Source organism: Gigantopelta aegis, chromosome 2 (genome assembly GCF_016097555.1).
Source record: "Gigantopelta aegis isolate Gae_Host chromosome 2, Gae_host_genome, whole genome shotgun sequence".
Lineage (NCBI taxonomy): Eukaryota > Metazoa > Mollusca > Gastropoda > Neomphalida > Peltospiridae > Gigantopelta > Gigantopelta aegis.
Window position 1 is genome coordinate 41,977,984 of NC_054700.1, and position 20,061 is coordinate 41,998,044.

A 20,061-nucleotide genomic window follows, 5' to 3' on the forward strand; every position below is an offset into this window, starting at 1 on the left:
ATGTATGCATTACCAAATCACACTAAATATTCTAGGCAATAAAAGTTTGTTTTGCTTAATGGCACCACTAGAGCACATTGATTTATTAAAGGGACATACCCTAGTTTTTAAACACTAAGTCATATTTTTGACTATTATAGCCGTTTTTGATAACTAAAATCATACTTTACTTAGATTTTATGGTTTAGATGATCAATTTCCATACACTCGAAGTGTTTTTGGTCATCCTGGTGTTTTTAATATCAAAAATACATTTCTCATATTTTTAAAAACGCACGTGCGTCTGAGAAGTAACTGTTATGGAGTCGAGTTTTATCTATTTTTAGAGGGTATTTCACCATTTCAAAGTCAGAGACTCATGTTTCACTCAGTTGTAACTTTATCCAAATATGTTACAGGTTTGTAGATTAACTAAACTTTGTGTGCATCTTTATGGGCTGAAACTAGAGTCTGTCCCTTTAACCATCGGCTATTGGATGTCAAACATTTGGTAATAGTGACATATAGTCTTAGAGAGGAAGCCCGCTACATTTTTACGTTAGTAGCAAGAGCTTTTTTTTATATATGAAAGCACTCAAAGCAATACATCAGCTTATGGTATCCACATTACTTTGAACTTAAGTCAGCATTTGATATCGTTTAGACTATTATGAAATTCAAAATGGCAGACGTAAAATATATGAGTTTTGTCATAAAAGGGCTTCTAGTCCAGGGGCCCGTTCCACGAAACGATCTTAGCATTAAAATCATCATATGTGCATAGCTACCTTATGCCCTTAAGATGATCTTAGCGCTAAGATCGCTTCGTGGAACGGGGGCCCGGATAGATATCAGACGCGGATTTAGGTATTTATTATATTATTTTTACACGCCAAAGTACCATTCCGTATAGAACACTACATTTTGAAATGCAGTATATTACATGGAATGGCATAAGCGTACGGGCTCCTATTTTTGTATGAGGGCAGGCTGGCATTTCCCCGAATTAAACGAAAATGCCCGAATCTGGATAACAACATTTATTCATATTATCATTACTACCAAACAGCTATATAGGTTTACAAACGAATCACCACGCATTACACCTAATTTTGAGGGTAGAATGATGGAAATACATGGTAAAAAGGTCTCAGGTTAGCACATTTTGCCAGAATATCTGTATAATTTTTGCCCGAATTTGAGGGATTGCCCCCTGCCTTATGCGACTTGTTGTCATCAAGTGTTGCTTTCTGCAATTTAATTTGAACTCTATCAGTGTTCTAGATATTATTATCCTTCAAATACTAAACATCATACCAGTGTGAGTTTTTGTACAGAAAATCTGGGTAGTAAAAAACGCTTCCTGTTAGTACATACGAAACAAATTATCTATACTTTATTTGATTAATTTTGTAAAAGTTGACTTAACTAAAAGGTTAAAAATAGCAGCACAAGCCACACTACTATTGTCAAATATGTGATTGATAAGGTGTTCTTGTGCATCTAAAGAATGATCATACAAACAGTTAGTTTGCTTTATTTAACAACACCACTAATATTAATTAATCATCGGCTATTGGATGACAAACATTTGGTCATTCCAACATTTAGTCTTCAGAAGAAACACTACAATTTTCATTAGCAACAAGGATCTTTTATATGCACACCCCACAGACAGGACAGCACAACCTTTGATATATCAGTTATGACCTGCTGGTTGGGACATAAAAAACCCCTCAGATAATGGGTCCACCAAAACACCCCAGTTATTTAATTTCTTTTCAACTTACTTGCGTGCTTATATCCAATTAAGGTTCAAGCACGCTGTCCTGGGCACACACCTATCTGTTCATGACAGTGGGCAGTTGTTGGTGAGAGAGAAGAGGGTGTAGTGGCCTTACACCTACCCATTGAGTCGTTAAAACTCGCTGTGGGTGGGAGTCGATACCGGGCTGCGAATCCCGTACCTACCAGCCTTATGTCCGATGGCTTAACCAAGCCGCCACCAAGGCCGGTGTACCTCAGTTAAGCATTCTTCTGACTATGCCAGATCCCATCCCAAGATCATACAAATGCATTTGTTAAACGCAAACAGCAATTCATGGAAACTAAGATAAATATCGTGATTGTCATCTGATGACAAGGGCAGATTACTGTAATCACACTGAAATCAGACCCAAATATTGACTCTAGTTTAATAGCGGAGTGAATGTTAGGGTCAGATTTCAATCCAATTGGATCTTTGGATAAGAATTCTATGGTTTCAGCAAAGACTTCCCCATCTGATATAGCTTCCATGAGATTGCTGGACTTGGCATAACTATATTCACTGGTAAAATTTATGACATTAATTACTAATGGATAAAATAAAAATATCCAGTGCCTAAAAGTTTATGATTTTAAATTCTTAAAAGTTTACATAATATGATGGAACACCCATTGCAAGGGAAGGAAGGAAGGAAATGTTTTATTCAACGATGCACTCAACACATTTTATTTACAGTTATATGACGTCGAACATATGGTTAAGGACCACACAGATATTGAGGGAGGAAATCCACTTCATGGGTTATTCTTTTTGATTAACAGCAAGGGATCTTTTATATGCACCATCCTACAGACAGGATAACACATACCACGGCCTTTGATGTACCAGTCGTGGTGCACTGGCTGGCCATTGCATGGGATGACGATAAGAAAATGTCTATATTTTTACTGCCAAATAAAAAAAAACGTATTTCTGTCCAACAAATAACATCAGGCTGGGTTGGAATTTTATGCATACATGCATGCACACATTCATATATTCACTCTCTCTTCCTCGGTCTGTCTCTCAATATCTGTCCATCTAAATCTTATGCTTTAAGCCAGTTCTGAGATATCAATGGAATGGCAATTTTAAAACGTTTCGTTTTGTTTAATGACACCACTAGAGCAGAATGATTTATTAATCATTGGCTACTGGATGTTAAAACATTTTGTTATTTTGACTTGTAGTCTTAGAGGAAACCTGCTATATTTGTCTGCAAGAGAATCTTTTATATTCACATCCCACATACAAGATAGCACATACCACAGTCTTTGATATACCAGTCATGGTGCACTAGCTAGTACGAGAACGGTGACCAACCTAATGGAATTATTTTTCTGGAATTTTCTAATATTTTCAGTTCAAGTGTGTGAATGTCCTTAAAAATAAAAAATAATTTAAATAATGATAGCGAATTTGGAAAAAATTCTGGATATTTGGCATTAATTCAGGAATTCCGGATATGGGTTAAAAATTCTGGATTTTTTGGAAAATTACGGAAGATTGGTCGCGCTGTAGGAGAAATAGCCCAATGGGCTCACTGTCAGGTATCGATCCGAGAATGACCACACATCAAGTGAGTGCTTTACCACTGGGCTATGTCTCAACCTCGGAATGGCAATGAACACATTGCAAATACATTTTATTAAATTGAAAACAAAAGAGAAAAACATTTGTTATATTTCATGTACAGTTTTATTTGTTCTTCATGTGTTGCAACATCTGAACACGGAACACAGACTCAGTTTGCGTAGTTTGTGCACAACACGAGGACACATCATACAATAACCTAAATCTGCAATGCACTTAAATACCAACAGAAAGAAAAAATGATCAAGAATAATCAAACAAAATAACAAATTCATCAAAACTCTTAAAAATACATATGAACAATAAACTAGATCAAAATATACAAAATAAACATAAAAATTCTGCTTCAGTAATTTTTATTTATTTATAACTTACAAAAAAATCAATCTGCTATGTGCACCATATACAAAATATCAATATGTATTTGCAACTTGCTAATCTATAATACATGTGATAAATTATGACGGGTCTGAAGAAACAGATTGAAGGGCAATTCTGTATAGGGGAACTGTGCCCTCGGAACACAAACTGTAATTGGTTACATGCCATGAACTATTGATAGCATTTCCCAGACTCAATATGTCAAACATTACTTTCTGCTTTCAATTTTTTTTTTACATTTTGCCCCTGGAATTACTTTACATCAAGTTAAAATTACATATTTGTGCACCCATAATTCCTTTACGTTTTTTCATTATTTTTACACTCACTCAAGGCTTTGTGTATCTGAAATTGCTTTATGTTTGCCATTAAGTTAAAACTACCATAATGTGCACCCATAATTCCTTTACATTAAAAAATTATTTTATTTAGTGGTTTCAGTGGTTCTAGAAGCAATTGTATAAGAAACCTACAGAGGAAAATCTACCATTTGAAAGGTAAAATCAAACAAACAAATGTTTGCATACTAAATTTAGATTGTAAAAACAACAAAGGCATTTTTAGAATCTACATTATACTCTATTTTATTTTAGTAATATTTAATTTTTCGTTGTCAAACATTTCAACTGGATCTTACTGTCACCCCACCTTGGACAATGTCACAAGATCTGACACAAACCGATAACATACTGTATCATGCCCAGGTAATATTTCTTGCATGATTATGCCAGCAATGTTTTGATTGATCAGATGAAAAAAAACACCTCAGAACAACGTGATAACACTGACTTAGCTTACATCTACTAATTAACAATTATCTAATGTCAAGGAAGCCAGTAAGATGCATATTTAATTCATTAAAAGAATTTGAAATAAAACAAATTCTGTAAAAAGATACAAATGCAGACATTAAACTTATTTTCTAGTGGTACTCTTTAAATTAGTCATGGCAAGAATTTAAAACAGATTTTTATTTCAAATATGCACAATACAGGATTGCAAAACATTAATTACCAAAGAGAAAATTTGTGACAGTCCTATAGCGTATGCACCACTGGCTGTGAAAACTTAAAATTGACATGAGCTGTTTTTTTAAAAGATGTTTTATATAAATATTTACAACAGCAGGACAAAGTATTTACATATATGTACTTTCAACTTAAACAAATCTGGTAACAATTTACTATGAAAATAATATTGTTTTCTTCAATATATTTATATATACTAGTACTTAAACATACTCATGCTAGAAAATGTTAAGTTGATAATGTTACTTTAAGGTTAAGACTATAAGGCATTATGGGTAATTTCCACATAACAATTTTGTATTGAAACTGAATCATAAATTTATTTGATTAAATATTGTAATATATATATATTTAATAATGCAAATTTTTATATTGGCCAGAGGTAATGATTCGTCCTAAGTTAATGGTATGTACAATAAATGTACAAAAGCAAGCACTTATGATTTGTCAATATACAAATTATTAATAAACTAATTGTATGCAGACAAGTTGCAGATTAAAAAACAAAAGTTGAGATGTCATTTGAAAATGAAAGCATACTTGAAATATAATGTTAATTTTTTTACTCTCTTATTTATAAACTGGAAATTAAAGAAAACCCCAAAACATTTTTTTTTCTTCTTAAAATCAGAATGTCCGTGCAAAAAATATTAAACGACAGGGTATCTGTGAATAAAAAAACAAGAGAGAAAAAAGTGAGGTATGTAAACATTCTTTTTCATGGTAATATGTGTACATGTGTTAACCAAAAATAAAAAACTTTCAATATTACAAACAACAGTGATCTACATGCACTCATAGTGCACACAACACTTCAGAAATTCAAATTGTGATTTATCATTCAAACTTGGGCTGGACAAATGATCCAAAAAATTTCTATACAACTTCAACAATCAAGAACTGAATAAAAGAAATCTGGTGTTCCATCTTTCTTGGAACTAATATTATCTTATGTTGTACCGGTACTTTCTATATTTTGTACAATGACATTAACTCACACAATTTACATATATACAGTTAAAACATACCTCCAAAACTGTGAATGCTAATGATGCTTACCAGTATATACAGTTAGCTGCAGAACTTGCAGCGTATAAAACTGCTGGTTCCTAAGAAGTTTAAATAAAACTATTTATTGCTCCTTTGTGTAAATGGTCTAGTCATGACTAATATAAAAAAGAACATGAACCAATGGATGTTAATCAGGTCTGATGTCAAATGATTTGAAAAAATATTATCTGTCATTGTCTCCTGTAAGCAAGGTATTTTTTATTGATAGTATTATGCTGCATCAACTGTTTGAAATACAATCGATGTAGGAGTTTTATCACAATGACCAAGGATACGGAGCAGGTCATAGATAATTTCTTCTTTAGTTGGTCCACATCAAGTTATTTCACTGGGGTTTTTTTCCACATCTTCCACAAAAGGGAGTTCATATTTAATGGATATTTATAAGGAATATGTGCCATTCTTAAACAGTGTGATCACTGACAAAAGTTTTGCAATTCTTAAATTATTTCCATTTTTATAAGACACACTATTATACTGTATGTATCATAAAAGTAGATGTTTAACAGTATCATCCAAATGTGACCTGCAAACAATATATATTATAAACTGTAAAACATCCAAAACTTTGGCTCCAATCCACTAGGTTTTTTTCCCTGTGATGCTTATAAACTAAGGGCAACAACTCTAAATTCATTCCCTATTCAGTCGGTACATGTAGTAAAAACCAGTTGCCCAACTTGGTAGGACAATTAACCTTCTTGAGCTAATGTAGACCAGTTTAAAGATTCTGTTTGGTTTTGTCTATTAATATTTGTCCTACTATTTAATTTTAAAAAATCTTACATGGACAAGTGGAGATCCGACTATGAAGCAATGGTCCATGAACCAAAACAATTAAGAAACTGTTCATCAGAAACTTTAATACTTTCTCTTCCGTTTTATCCCCAACTCTGCTTTGCAATCAATAAACATGATTCAAGTTGTGCACAACATTACATTAAACCACACAACAAGCTCAACAAACGTCTGTAAATCAGGAAAATAATGTGTTATGATACAATGCATATTTGTATTAATGGGTCTGTTAAATACAACTTTAAAAAAGATTACACTGCAAACAACAATTGCAGAATTGTTTTCAGTAACTACCTGCCTGTTCATTTCATTTGCCCAGAATATAATTCTTTAAAAACATATTTTGTACTTGTCTGTTACATAATTACTTTCTGTTGACATAAAATTGTACCTTCATTCTAACAGATGGACATTTGTTGTGTTTCCATTGTTTTGTTGTTTGTGTTTTTGTTGTTTATTCTTGCTGGCATGCCAGCAATTTAAATTCATTGTGGACATGATGGCACACTGATTGCCACTGGCATTTTGATAACATGAAAAGGCTCAGCCCATGACATCATTCATGCACAAGGACGAAAAAGTTAAAACAATGTATTAAGTTAATTAAAATGCTGATATATAAATAGTATTTTTTTCACATTAATGTCATGGACAGGACTCTCTGGTGAAGTCAGAGGTTGTGCCCATGACAAGCATGCTTGAACAGTTCTCTGATTACACACACCCACACATTAATATCTTGCACACATTAATTTCATGATTTACAAGAATGTAGTCGACAGAATGTTCCATCTGACACAATGTTCCCTCTCACACATTATGAAGTTGAAGCTGCCAACAGATCAGTATGTAGCCAGATTTGTTAAACACAAATACAAGGACACATTGGGCTGAATTTACAAAAAGGTATTTATAATCTTAGTCACATTTTCACTGAGGTGGCATCTTCTCCTGTCACACCAAATCTTGGCTATGCCAATGTACGTTTCAGCTTTCCTAAATAGCTGTGTATACTTAATAATTTATGATAAACACAAGTATTTAGCTTTGAGCTCTCATCCTATTGTGTCCATGTTAAAGAATTAAACACATTTTAAATAAATGTGATATGATCACCTTTGATAAATTTGGCTCATCGTGTTTACAAAACAAAGGTCTGGCCTATGAGACAACACTGGATGGTATCTAGAAAACCCCTAACTATTGTTCTGCTACCAGTTCATCGATTTATCTAACATTCTACAAATTCTCCTTGTGCGAAGCAGGAGGTCAGATCATTTTTTCTAAAGCACATGGTTTAACAACGCATTAATGGCTTGCCTAGTGATACATGTACACATACTACGCCAAATCACAAAGTTGATTGTGATATATATAATATTTTCTTAATGTTATATGCTGCTAAACTGTGCAGTCAATGTTTGAATAAAACTGGGTGAATGAATACATTGTTTCTGTTTGCAGTCTGTCTGATGCCATTTCACAGTGTGGTAAGTCTTGAACAAATTGTGTCCACTAGAAATTTGATGTCGTTACATTTGTGGTCAGTTGGCCCAGTGTTCGACAAATGTTTGAGTAAGTCACTAGCCTTCACTGAAGCTTTGGTTAGTGCCCAATGTTTTTTTAGAAATAGAGATGATAATTTCCAGTAGGTCAGACCAAAAATTCACATGCCAAGACCAAGGGCTAATGAATTTGTCGAACTCTGAGTTGGCTTTACTTGGTCCATGTGGCACTCCAGCTGTCACTGAATCACATGAATACGTCTCCAGGGTCAACAGTAGAACTATATGAATGACATTGAACTACTTGGATGACCACCATCTGTCCATCATTGTTTCAACCCAGTCATCAAGTTCTTAGATTGAGATGATGCCATTTTTTCCCCATCTTGCTGATTTTTCGTTACACATTTACACCATATCTGTCTATTTTGCTGCTCTCATGAGTCCGATTTACTTGTTCATCTGGTTTAGGAGCTGCAACTCACAACACCTGAACTGTTTGTTTGTCTTCAAGATAAAGCTGAAACAGAACCCAGTCCTATTGTGGAAGATATTCACACTGTTATTTTTCACACCAGTGAATCATCTTCATCTGCCATCGATTAAATCACACTATACATGCTGGGTGGAACATTTCAGACAACCACATCTAAGACACACACTTCATAACCAATTACTCACAATAAATACCATTCTGATGTTTTTCTTGCTGTCATTAGTACAGTTGATCACCATCAGATAACACACAAACTAGATCTACAATTTAGCTGTCAAACATTGCCATCAAAATATTGTTGCTTGCTGCCAGTAAGATAGTTTCATGAGCTTGGTCAATGTCACAATCATGTTCTTGCTTTGAAAACAAAACATGAACCATTCTTGCTTCCTGCAATTGATTGACTGCTCACTTGACTCATGGTTATTGCTAGATGGAATACAATTACAGTGCAAACAGTTCACACTGGCTCAACATAAATGGGGTTGTTTGGTTTTCTGTTGCAGCAGAGTACCTGGCTAAAGGTAGCTAGTCATCAGTCAGTTCTGGACTATACTACTAGCAACATAGTAAGGTTTCTGGCTTTCTGCTAGCACATCCTTCATATCAACTCATTATTATACTGCTATGGAAACAGTCCTTACGCAGTTACTCCTAGCAAACAACCATAGGATCCTGACCATTGTTAGGAAAAGCTAATGCTATCAGTCCTCTGCTATTTGCCTACTGCTTGGCATCGCTAGTGATATTTACTTGGCTTCGCTAGTGATATTTACTTGGCATTGCTAGTGATATTTACTTGGCATCGCTAGTGATATTTGCTTGGCATCGCTAGTGATATTTGCTTGGCATCGCTAGTGATATTTACTTGGCATCGCTAGTGATATTTCCTTGGCATCGCTAGTGACATTTAGTTGGCATCACTAGTAATATTTGCTTGGCATCGCTAGTGATATTTACTTGGCATCACTAGTGGTATCTGTTTGGCATCACTAGTGATATTTCCTTGTCATTGCCAGTGATATTTACCATGCATATGTATCCGTATCGAGATGGGATTATGTTCAGGTAATTCAGCAATGAAACAAACTGTGCACTGAAACAATCCTTTAGTCCATGTGTTTCAGTTACGACTCCAGGTGTAAATGATCAGTCTTCCATCACAGATAATGAACAGTCATTGTAACCAAGAATCATTCTCCGCATTTTCACATCAGGATGAGATGAGCACATTGACAGACTGCCAAAATGATTTACAATTCGAGATCTGCTTGATGTAAATGATCACAGTTTTTTTTTTATCATAAATAATGTACAGCCATTATAACCCAGGATCATTCTCTGTGACTCCAAATCAGCATGGCAGACTGCAAAAAATAGATTATGATTTGAGATTTGTGTGATTTCAATTATCAAAGTCTTCAATCACATATAATGTACAGCCTCTGTCTACACACACAAATAATCATGCACAGTCTTCATAACTTTGAATTTGAAGGTCAAACAGCAATAGCAGACTGCCAAACTGAATCACATAAGATATTTTCATCACATGCACTTATTGCAGGAATGTCTGTACACACCCAGAGTTTAGTACGTCACACATCTTCACTATAAATACTGCATTTGGTTGTTTGCATTTGGCACTCGTCAGTCGAGTGGCATCGTTGTAGTCTGTAGTGTAATGTTTACACGAGTCTGAAGATCTCATTTTGAAGGCGATGTGCCTGTCGAAGTCTTGAGCTAGTCGAATCGAGTCGAGAGCTAGTCGAGACAAAATATCACAGCTGAGGGGAGCACTAAGGCAGCGTCCAAATGGACAAGTTTTTTTGTTTTGTTTTTAAAAAGTCTCTACTAGCCGATAAACTGCTATTTCCCACCAAACTGAGATATTGCATTGCTAGGATTGTCACAACATGCCCCACATTTTTGTTCCTGAAACAGATAAAAGTTTGTGGTTAGAGATGTAGTTCATTTATCTATAAAACATAACATAACATAACAATTGTGTGATTGTTAACAGCTGAACTAATTTTTAAAATAATGTTATATATTGACATTCTGTATCAGCAAAATAATGAATGAGTAAAACAGACATGGTACAATATCTGATAGCTTCAAACATCAATGAATTGCTCAGATAAATCATTTTCATTTTACAGCATTTTTCAGTAGTAAATAATACATAATACGAAGCAATCTTAGCAATAAGATCACCTTAAGTGCATACGGTAGTTATGCACTTTAGGTGATCTTAATGCTAAAACTAAGGTCCTGAGTTTTCTAATAAAATTGCCCATTGTATAACAACATTCTTAAAATCAAGACATACAAAATTTATGTATGCAATATATATCAACTGTTTAATACAATATTATTAATGAAAGGCATATTTAAAAATATATATATGCATAAATTTCCAATAAAATATTCTTACAATTAGAATATGCAGAGTATATAACACTTACCCATTGTCTAATACTATTTTGATATTTTTCAAATTCTTGACACCAAGCATCAAATTTTTTAATCCACCTTTTCTCTATATCATCTTTGGCTGAAAAACAAAACAGAATAACTTTATTCTTTAATACATTCCTTCAAACATTAAAGAACACATACATGTACATGTATATCAGCGGGCAATATTTCAAAATCTTTGATAAACAGAACAAGGCTCACTTGATTTTCACCTTGGTAACTGATTGTTGGGTTGCATGAATTAATGTACATGTATATCTGCACAGCCAATAAATGTCTGGCGATCCTGAAGTTTGTAATGTTTAATTTCAGTGACCAATTAGCAGTTTGTGTGAATTTGAGCTCAATATCTTGAGCCATTCGCCAAAAAAGTCTGGAAAACCTATTTTGATATTTCCTAAGTTCAAATGCCATAACTCTGTCAAAAATGGAAAGTCCAACTTGATCGGTGACAATATATGATAAAGCTATATACAAATTTTCAGGTCATTATTTTTAGGCATTGTGGAAAAAAGTAAGGAAATTTATATGCGGGACAGATAGATGGACAAATAAACAGACAGAAGGACGGAGTTCATTCTGGTTGGATGGGTAGGAGACTTAAAAAAAAGTGAAAATCTAAATGTGGGACACATGGATGGACAGATAAACAGACAGAAGGACGGAGTTCATTCTGGTTGGATGGGTAGGAGACTTAAAAAAAAGTGAAAATCTAAATGTGGGACACATGGATGGACAGATAAACAGACAGAAGGACGGAGTTCATTCTGGTTGGATGGGTAGGAGACTTTTAAAAAAAGTGAAAATCTAAATGTGGGACACATGGATGGACAGATAAACAGACAGAAGGACGGAGTTCATTCTGGTTGGATGGGTAGGAGACTTAAAAAAAGTGAAAATCTATATGTGGGACACATGGATGGACAGATAAACAGACAGAAGGACGGAGTTCATTCTGGTTGGATGGGTAGGAGACTTAAAAAAAAGTGAAAATCTATATATGGGACAGATAGATGGACAAATAAACAAACAGAAGGACGGAGTTCATTCTGGTTGGATGGGTAGGAGACTTAAAAAAAAGTGAAAATCTAAATGTGGGACACATGGATGGACAGATAAACAGACAGAAGGACGGAGTTCATTCTGGTTGGATGGGTAGGAGACTTAAAAAAAGTAAAAATCTATATGTGGGACACATGGATGGACAGACAGATGAACAAAAAGAAGGACAGAGATGAAACCTATAGTCTTGGACCAGTAGGGGTCTAATAATAATAAAAAGCCAACTAGTTAGAGTGATCTACTTACTTGTATTCCTGTACTCTGCCACGAGATTGTCTTTACTATCGACCGCTAATATTTATTAAAAAAAACACCACCTGAAAGCCCACTGGTTAAAGTGATCTACTTACTTGTATCGCTGTACTCTGCCATGAGATTGTCTTTACTATCTACCACTAATATTTTTAAAAAATACACCCGAAAGCCCACCGGTTAGAGTGATCTACTTACTTGTATCGACAGACACTCTATACTCTGCCACAGGATTGTCTTTACTGTCCACAGCTCTGTACACTCCCTGGTCCGACGAATCGAGGTCGGGGATTATTAACGAATTATCGTGGGCCAGTATCGGCTTGCCACTGTTCATCACATTATTGTTTTTAGTCCACGTCACGGTTCCCTCAATATGAAGTTTGTAATCCACTGGTAACGTCAAAGATGTACCAGAATAACGAGAAATATTTTTTAGACCTAGAAGTAAAAATGTAGGTATAATTAAGCATCTGTAACAGCAACACATTGTTTAAAAGAGGTGACTTCATTTACAGTGATGATTCTAGTAGTAATGTGCAATTATTTTAAGATTGATATTCAAGATATCAAACTTAATTTAAGAAATAGTGGTCACTTTTGTACAGAATCAAAAATGAAATGAAATGAAAATTGAAATTTTATGGATTTGGAGCACATTTTGACATTTTTGGTCAACATTAGCTATGCTACTGAAATAGAGCTTGTAGACTAGTTATTCAAGCCTAACATTAAATGAATGTGACGTGATGGAAAACGATGGTACCAGTCAAATTGTTTGCAGGAACTTGCCAGGCCCACATATGTGATTTTTACAGATTATTTTCCTAGTTAGTGGTGATGATGCTATATTTAGTAACAACAAAGTCGCTGGTTACAGAAAGTGCTGAATCTTCCAATGAGATGGTATGTTACATCAATGACTGATATTTTGTCGGTGAGGAAATATTTTCCCGTTTACGAATGACTGCTGGGATAATAAATTACAATAGCTACCTGAAATGAAATGTAAATGCTTTTAATAAATAAAAGGAAAGTTTGCTGCCATGTTGGAATATATTGTTGAATCTGTTATTGGTTGTACAGTTTTGGTAATCACAAGTATTTAAATAAGAAACCTGCTATTATATCATTATTATTATAAATTATTATTTTTTAATGTGCACATCTTCACAGACATAAATGATTCTATACGCAAACAAAATTTCTTAGATAAAAAATTAATAAGAATTTTATTGTATTAAATAGACTGATACACACACTAATACTTAAATACTTACTGAACAATGGCTGTCCTAAAGCTATCATTATTGCTTTTTCTATTGGTTTTGACTGGTCTATGTTTTTATATGTGATAAGGCTGAAAAGAAAAGAAAAAAATATTTAAAAAAAAATTCCAAGTAGAAATAACAAACATTTTACATATATTTCCATCCATAAAGCTGTAGCATAAACCTAGTGGGCCCAATTTACAAAACCTGTGCATGTCTTAAAGGGACATTCCCGAGTTTGCTGCATTGTAAGATGTTTCCGACTAATAAAATATTTCTACGATTAAACTTACATATTAAATATATTTTCTTGCTTAGAATATCAGTGTTTGTATATTCAATGTGTTTCTGGTCGTCTTAATATTTGTAAAAAGCCCAAACTGGATTCTGTCTTCAAATAATTTTATACGTACGAAAAAATTATATTTTAGGAAATAAAATGAAATTTAACCTAGTACAAATATTAGAATGACCAGAAACACGTTTGATATACAGCCACTAATATTTTATGCAGAAAACTACATTTGATATGTAATTACAATCGTTAAAACATCTCTGTTAATCTTAAAAATTGCAGCAAACTCAGGAATGTCCCTTTAAACATCTGTAAATACAAACTTTTACAATGCTTAAACACATGCATTAAAGAAAAACAGGCTTTGTAAATTCAGCTCATTATTTCTTCTAAACAATTTTAGTGGTAAAAATGGCTATATTAGTTAAAATCATGTTACGATAGAAATAAACTCATGATGTAACATATATCAGCTGAGAGAACGAGCGACATCACAGTACAAAAGTAGTTTATTTTAAATACATTTAATATACAATTTTAATGAACAAGCTTTCTGAGAATACTGTTAAAGCAATATGTGACCCCTACCGGGCCCAACTAATTTTCACACAACTAATTCAAGGGCCACAACTCTGCCACAAATAAACATATCACCATGAAATTCAAACTTGGTATGTAGCAGTATATGATAAAGCTGTATAATAATAATAATAATAATAATAATAATAAATTCTTTATTTAGTGAGGGTAACACAGTTAGCAAAAGCTAATCTTCCCTGAGGCCCTCAGGTACAAACAATACAGAATTACAATGCATACATTTATGAACAAATAGAAAATACATATATGGCAATAAACATATGTACAAATGATATTATTTTAGAAAATATTTCTTGAGTCTATATTTAAAAACAGCAGTATTTGGCGATGATCGTATAGCTTTAGGCAATTTATTCCAAAGTACTGGTCCAGAGTAACCGAAAGCATGTTTAAATAAAGACATTTTAGGTTTTGGAATTAATAGATTTCTATCCTCTACATTTCGAAGGTTGTAGGGATTGTTTTCTCCAACATATATTAATAAGTTTGAAAGATAGTTTGGGGCTTCATTGTATAGACATTTATAAATTTGTAAACATTTGTGATAGTGGATTCGTGTTTCCATTGTCATCCATTTTAACTGTTTAAATAGTGGGGCAGATGGAGTAATAGGATCTACATCTAATATCATCCTTGCAGCTCTCTTTTGCAGTTTTAGTAAACGTTCTAATCCATCCTGATTACAGCTTCCCCAAATTACACAGCAGTAATCGATGAGTGGTAAAATATACCCATTGTAGAAAAGTTTTCTTGCATCTAAATTTAAATACCTAATGATTTTTGATAACAGATACAGACGTTTAGAGATCAGGGAACACACATGTTTAACCTGATTTGTCCATTTTAAATTATTATCAACTTTAATTCCTAAAAGTTTTTCGCATTCAGTGTGTTGCAGACGTTCTGAATTTATTATAAGAGAAATATCATTTTGGATTGTAACTTTTTGTCTTGTTCCTATAGTCATATATTTGGTCTTTTTTGTGTTTATGAACATTTTATTATAGGAACACCATTTTTCTACACTATTCAGATCTAGCTGTAGTTTATCTTGAATTTGAGTAATAGTTTTCCCTGACATGAACATTGTTGAATCATCTGCATACATACTTGTGGTACAATGTTCAATGTATAGTGGAAGATCATTTATGTACAGTATAAATAGAAAAGGTCCTAGTATGGAACCCTGTGGAACACCATAAATAATGGATTTAGGTTCTGATGTTGCCATTCCTATAGTGACTTGCTGTGTCCTGTTAGTTAAATAAGATTGGAACAAGTTAAGAGAATTCCCTTTGCAGCCATAAATGTTTAACTTTTGAATCAGAATTGAATGGTCCACAACATCAAAAGCTTTTTTGAAATCAAGAAATATGACTCCATTTAGATTTCCTTCATTCATTTCATGTAACCATTTATCAGTTATATCAATAAGTGCTGTTTGGCATGAGTGTTTTGGTCTAAAACCTGATTGAGATGAGTGTAAAAGGTTAAATTTTGTTAAGTAATCATAAAATTGCATGGAGATATGTTTTTCTATTAATTTGGACAGTGTTGGCAATACAGATATTGGCCTATAATTTGTAGCTTCAGTTTTGTCACCAGTCTTGAAAATTGGAGTAACTTTAGCATTTTTAAAACATTGTGGATAAATACCACTGTCTATTATTTTGTTAAAAATAAATGTTAACGAAGAAGCAATTGCCAAGGCACCTAACTTAAGTATTCGTGGACCTAAGTTGTCATCTCCAGATGATTTATTGACATTTAAGTTCTTAAGCTCATTATAAAGATAATTTATTTGTACAGGAGCTATCTTAAACTTTTCCTCATTTGGGAGTCTCTCTTTTACAAAACGTTCCACTTTCTCGAGATTTGGCATATCATATCCAGAATTAGTTCTCAAATTTTCAATACAAGAAGTAAAGAAGTCATTAAATTTGTTTGCTATGTCGGTCTTATCCTTAAGTGTTGTTCCATTGTCAGATTTCAGCTCTGCTGGACTTGATACATGTGGAGGATTTAGCTCATGGATACATTTTGGATCCCTAGAGTCATTCACAAAATTTCAGCTCAATATCTTGAGACATTACGAAAATGTTTCGTATCTCCTAAGTTGAAGGGCCATAACTCTGTCACAAATGGGTATATCACCATGAAATTCAAACTTGATCTGTAACACAACTTGATAAAGCTGAAAACTACATGTGGGACAGACAGACCGACAGACAAAAAGATAGAGATGAAACCTATATTATTAACCATATGGTTAAAAATATCTTGGTACATATCAAAGTGGTACGTCCCACTAGAACGCCAAGTGAGACGTAACACTTTGTGACATCATCGGTTGGCACACTACAATCTTACAAGAACATCAACCAAATGAGTTGTGTGATATGAATTAAGATTGATTATGGGTAATAAATAGGATACTAAACTCGCTACCATTTCGTATCATATTTATGTCCCTCATGAAATACAATTTTCATTCTCACTCACTAAACCTCTTGACAGCTGAAAATTATTTCACTCTGGACATAAACATGACACGAAATGGAAGCTTGTTTAATATCCTATAATTAAGTCCCCTCCAGTTGAACCAGTAGGGGACTAATAAAAAAGACTACTTTAAAAGTTGTCATCAAAGTTAGTGCTGTCTTACCCTTTGCTGAACTTAATGCTGCGACAGAGTTCGCTGAACCGGTCCCAGCCGCAGTACGGGTCGAACAGACAGTGGTCCACCTTGGCATACTGTTGACAGACCACAATGTTCAGCTGAGTCACTGATGAGTCCGTTCCCAGGTACAGGTGGTTGTTCTGAAGTAGTAACAGTAATATATTATTATACGTTCCCAGGTACAGGTGGTTGTTCTGAAGTATAGTAACAGTAATATATTATTATACATGTTCCCAGGTACAGGTGGTTGTTCTGAAGTATAGTAACAGTAATATATTATTATACATGTTCCCAGGTACCAGTGGTTGTTCTGTAGTATAGTAACAGTAATATATTATTATACATGTTCCCAGGTACAGGTGGTTGTTCTGAAGTAGTAACAGTTATATATTATTATACATGTTCCCAGGTACAGGTGGTTGTTCTGAAGTATAGTAACAGTAATATATCATTATACATGTTCTGAAGTAGTAACAGTAATATATTATTATACATGTTCCCAGGTACAGGTGGTTGTTCTGAAGTATAGTAACAGTAATATATTATTATACATGTTCCCAGGTACAGGTGGTTGTTCTGAAGTAGTAACAGTAATATATTATTATACATGTTCCCAGGTACAGGTGGTTGTTCTGAAGTAGTAACAGTAATATATTATTATACATGTTCCCAGGTACAGGTGGTTGTTCTAAGTATAGTAACAGTAATATATACTGAGAGATACAAATAATCCCAGGTACAGGTGGTTTTCTTATAGAAATAACAGTTATATTAAGACAAATGACATGTTGTTCCCAAGTACAGATGGTTATTCTCAAGTAATAACAGTAATATATATTGAGAGGCACAGATAACTCAATTAGTATTCAATGAATATTTTCTTATAGAAAGCATGTGAACAAATTACATATTAGTAACAACAAACTGAAAGAGATTATTATTTTCAAACTGGGGTTCGGGATGAATTTGAAACAAAAAAATCTCAACTTAGTTTTACTTCAAAAAGACAGTATTTCCTCAGCATTTCTTATCATGGCATAATGAAGACAGAAAACTAAAACAAATTGATTGCTTTTATATGGAGATGAGCAAAACAAAATTGCATATACAATGCTGTGTAGTTGTAGTAAACACAAATTTGCAACATTGAATGAAAAATGGCTTCCAAACAGAATTAGTGTTACCAAAACTGGTCAACACAAAGCTTCAAAGACATAATTATGGTCAAACAAGTGTTACTGTAGAATAATAAACATTTTTTTAAATTTTAATATAAAGTAAAAAAACAAACAAAGGTGACAATGAGCCATTATATCCCATCCCTATAGACTTACTATAGGCATTTTCAAACAGGATATAACAATATGTTATATCCCATCCCTATAGACTTACTATAGGCATTTTCAAACAGGATATAACAATATGTTATATCCCATCCCTATAGACTTACTATAGGCATTTTCAAACAGGATATAACAATTATGGTATATCCCATCCCTGATATAACAACAATTGTGTTATATCCCATCCCTATAGACTTACTATAGGCATTTTCAAACAGGATATAACAATTATATTATATCCCATCCCTATAGACTTACTATAGAAATTTTCAAACAAAATATAACAATTACGTGTCAAGGGGTTTGAGAGGGATTATCTCTAAAAATGTAAAACAGATTTTGAACAGAGTAGTTTTACACAAAGTACTTACATGAAGCTGCATACTCCAGATTGGTCGGCCATCTTGGAAAGGCCGAAAGGTAGTGGCGAGCACACTGTGTGGTGCCTTCTGTATTGAGGTAGAGGGCCAGGCAAATATTTTATATATCACACCAGCATCTGAGAGAAAGATAAAATCGTTTACCACAATGTCATTCATATATACTGGTGGAAAGAAATAAGGGAACACATCAAATTGTAGACCAAATTTAATTCACAACTAGCACAGTAATGTCTGTATTTCATACCAAGTTGTAATGTGAGATAGAATGTCTGTAGCATTGAATGTGCTGCCTATATGTTCCCAGTCAGCTTCTGACAATATGAATTGATTTTTGATGTAGTCATTATTAGTTGTTGCTATCTGTGTGATCCTTTATTTCTTTCCATCAGTATATGTACAATGTATCAGTTGATATACTAGCTGATCATAAATGGTATGTTGTGGAACTGAAGTAATAGTTATTATAATGATATATCTGTATATAAATACACACAGCAAAGATCGGGTATACTCAAATAGAACAGACAAATTTTGTATGAAGTTATTCAGTTCCAAAAAGTTAAAGTTTGTTTTGTTTAATGACACTTTATTTATTAATCATCGGCTATTGAATGGTAATTTTGACACAGGGTCTTAGAGAGGAAACACGCTCAATTTTTCCATTCGTAGAAAGGGATCTTTTATATGCACTACCCCCACAGACAGGACAGCACATACCATGGCCTTTAGTATACCAGTCGTGGTGCACTGGCTGGACAAAAAAACCCAGCCTAATGAGTCCACCGATGAGGATCGATCCTTGACTGATCATGCATCAGATGAGTGCTTTACAACTGGGAAGGAAGGAAATGTTTTACTCAACACATTTTATTTACAGTTATATGACGTCGGACATTTGGTTAAGGACCACACACAGATATTGAGAGAAGAAACCCGCTGTTGCCACTTAATAAGCTCTCTTTCCGATTAGCAGCAAGGGATCTTTTATATGTACTGGCTGAAGCGAGAAATAGCCCGATGGGACCCACTGACGGGA

At 33.9% G+C, this 20,061-nt stretch overlaps 1 protein-coding gene across 3 annotated transcripts in view; it reads right to left on the reverse strand.

The window, feature by feature from the left end:
- Nucleotides 1-3,465: 3,465 nt before the first annotated feature.
- Nucleotides 3,466-20,061, reverse strand: part of LOC121385772 (semaphorin-2A-like) — a 205,508-nt gene continuing 188,912 nt past the window's right edge. For all 3 annotated transcript variants that reach the window (XM_041516561.1, XM_041516553.1, XM_041516570.1), the window contains 6 exons: nucleotides 19,014-19,141; nucleotides 17,285-17,439; nucleotides 13,734-13,813; nucleotides 12,652-12,894; nucleotides 11,127-11,215; nucleotides 3,466-10,593 (listed from right to left, as the gene is read on the reverse strand). In XM_041516561.1, coding sequence (XP_041372495.1) covers nucleotides 10,528-10,593; nucleotides 11,127-11,215; nucleotides 12,652-12,894; nucleotides 13,734-13,813; nucleotides 17,285-17,439; nucleotides 19,014-19,141 — 761 coding nt within the window. In that variant the 3' untranslated portion in view covers nucleotides 3,466-10,527. The remainder of the gene's footprint in view (nucleotides 10,594-11,126; nucleotides 11,216-12,651; nucleotides 12,895-13,733; nucleotides 13,814-17,284; nucleotides 17,440-19,013; nucleotides 19,142-20,061) is intronic.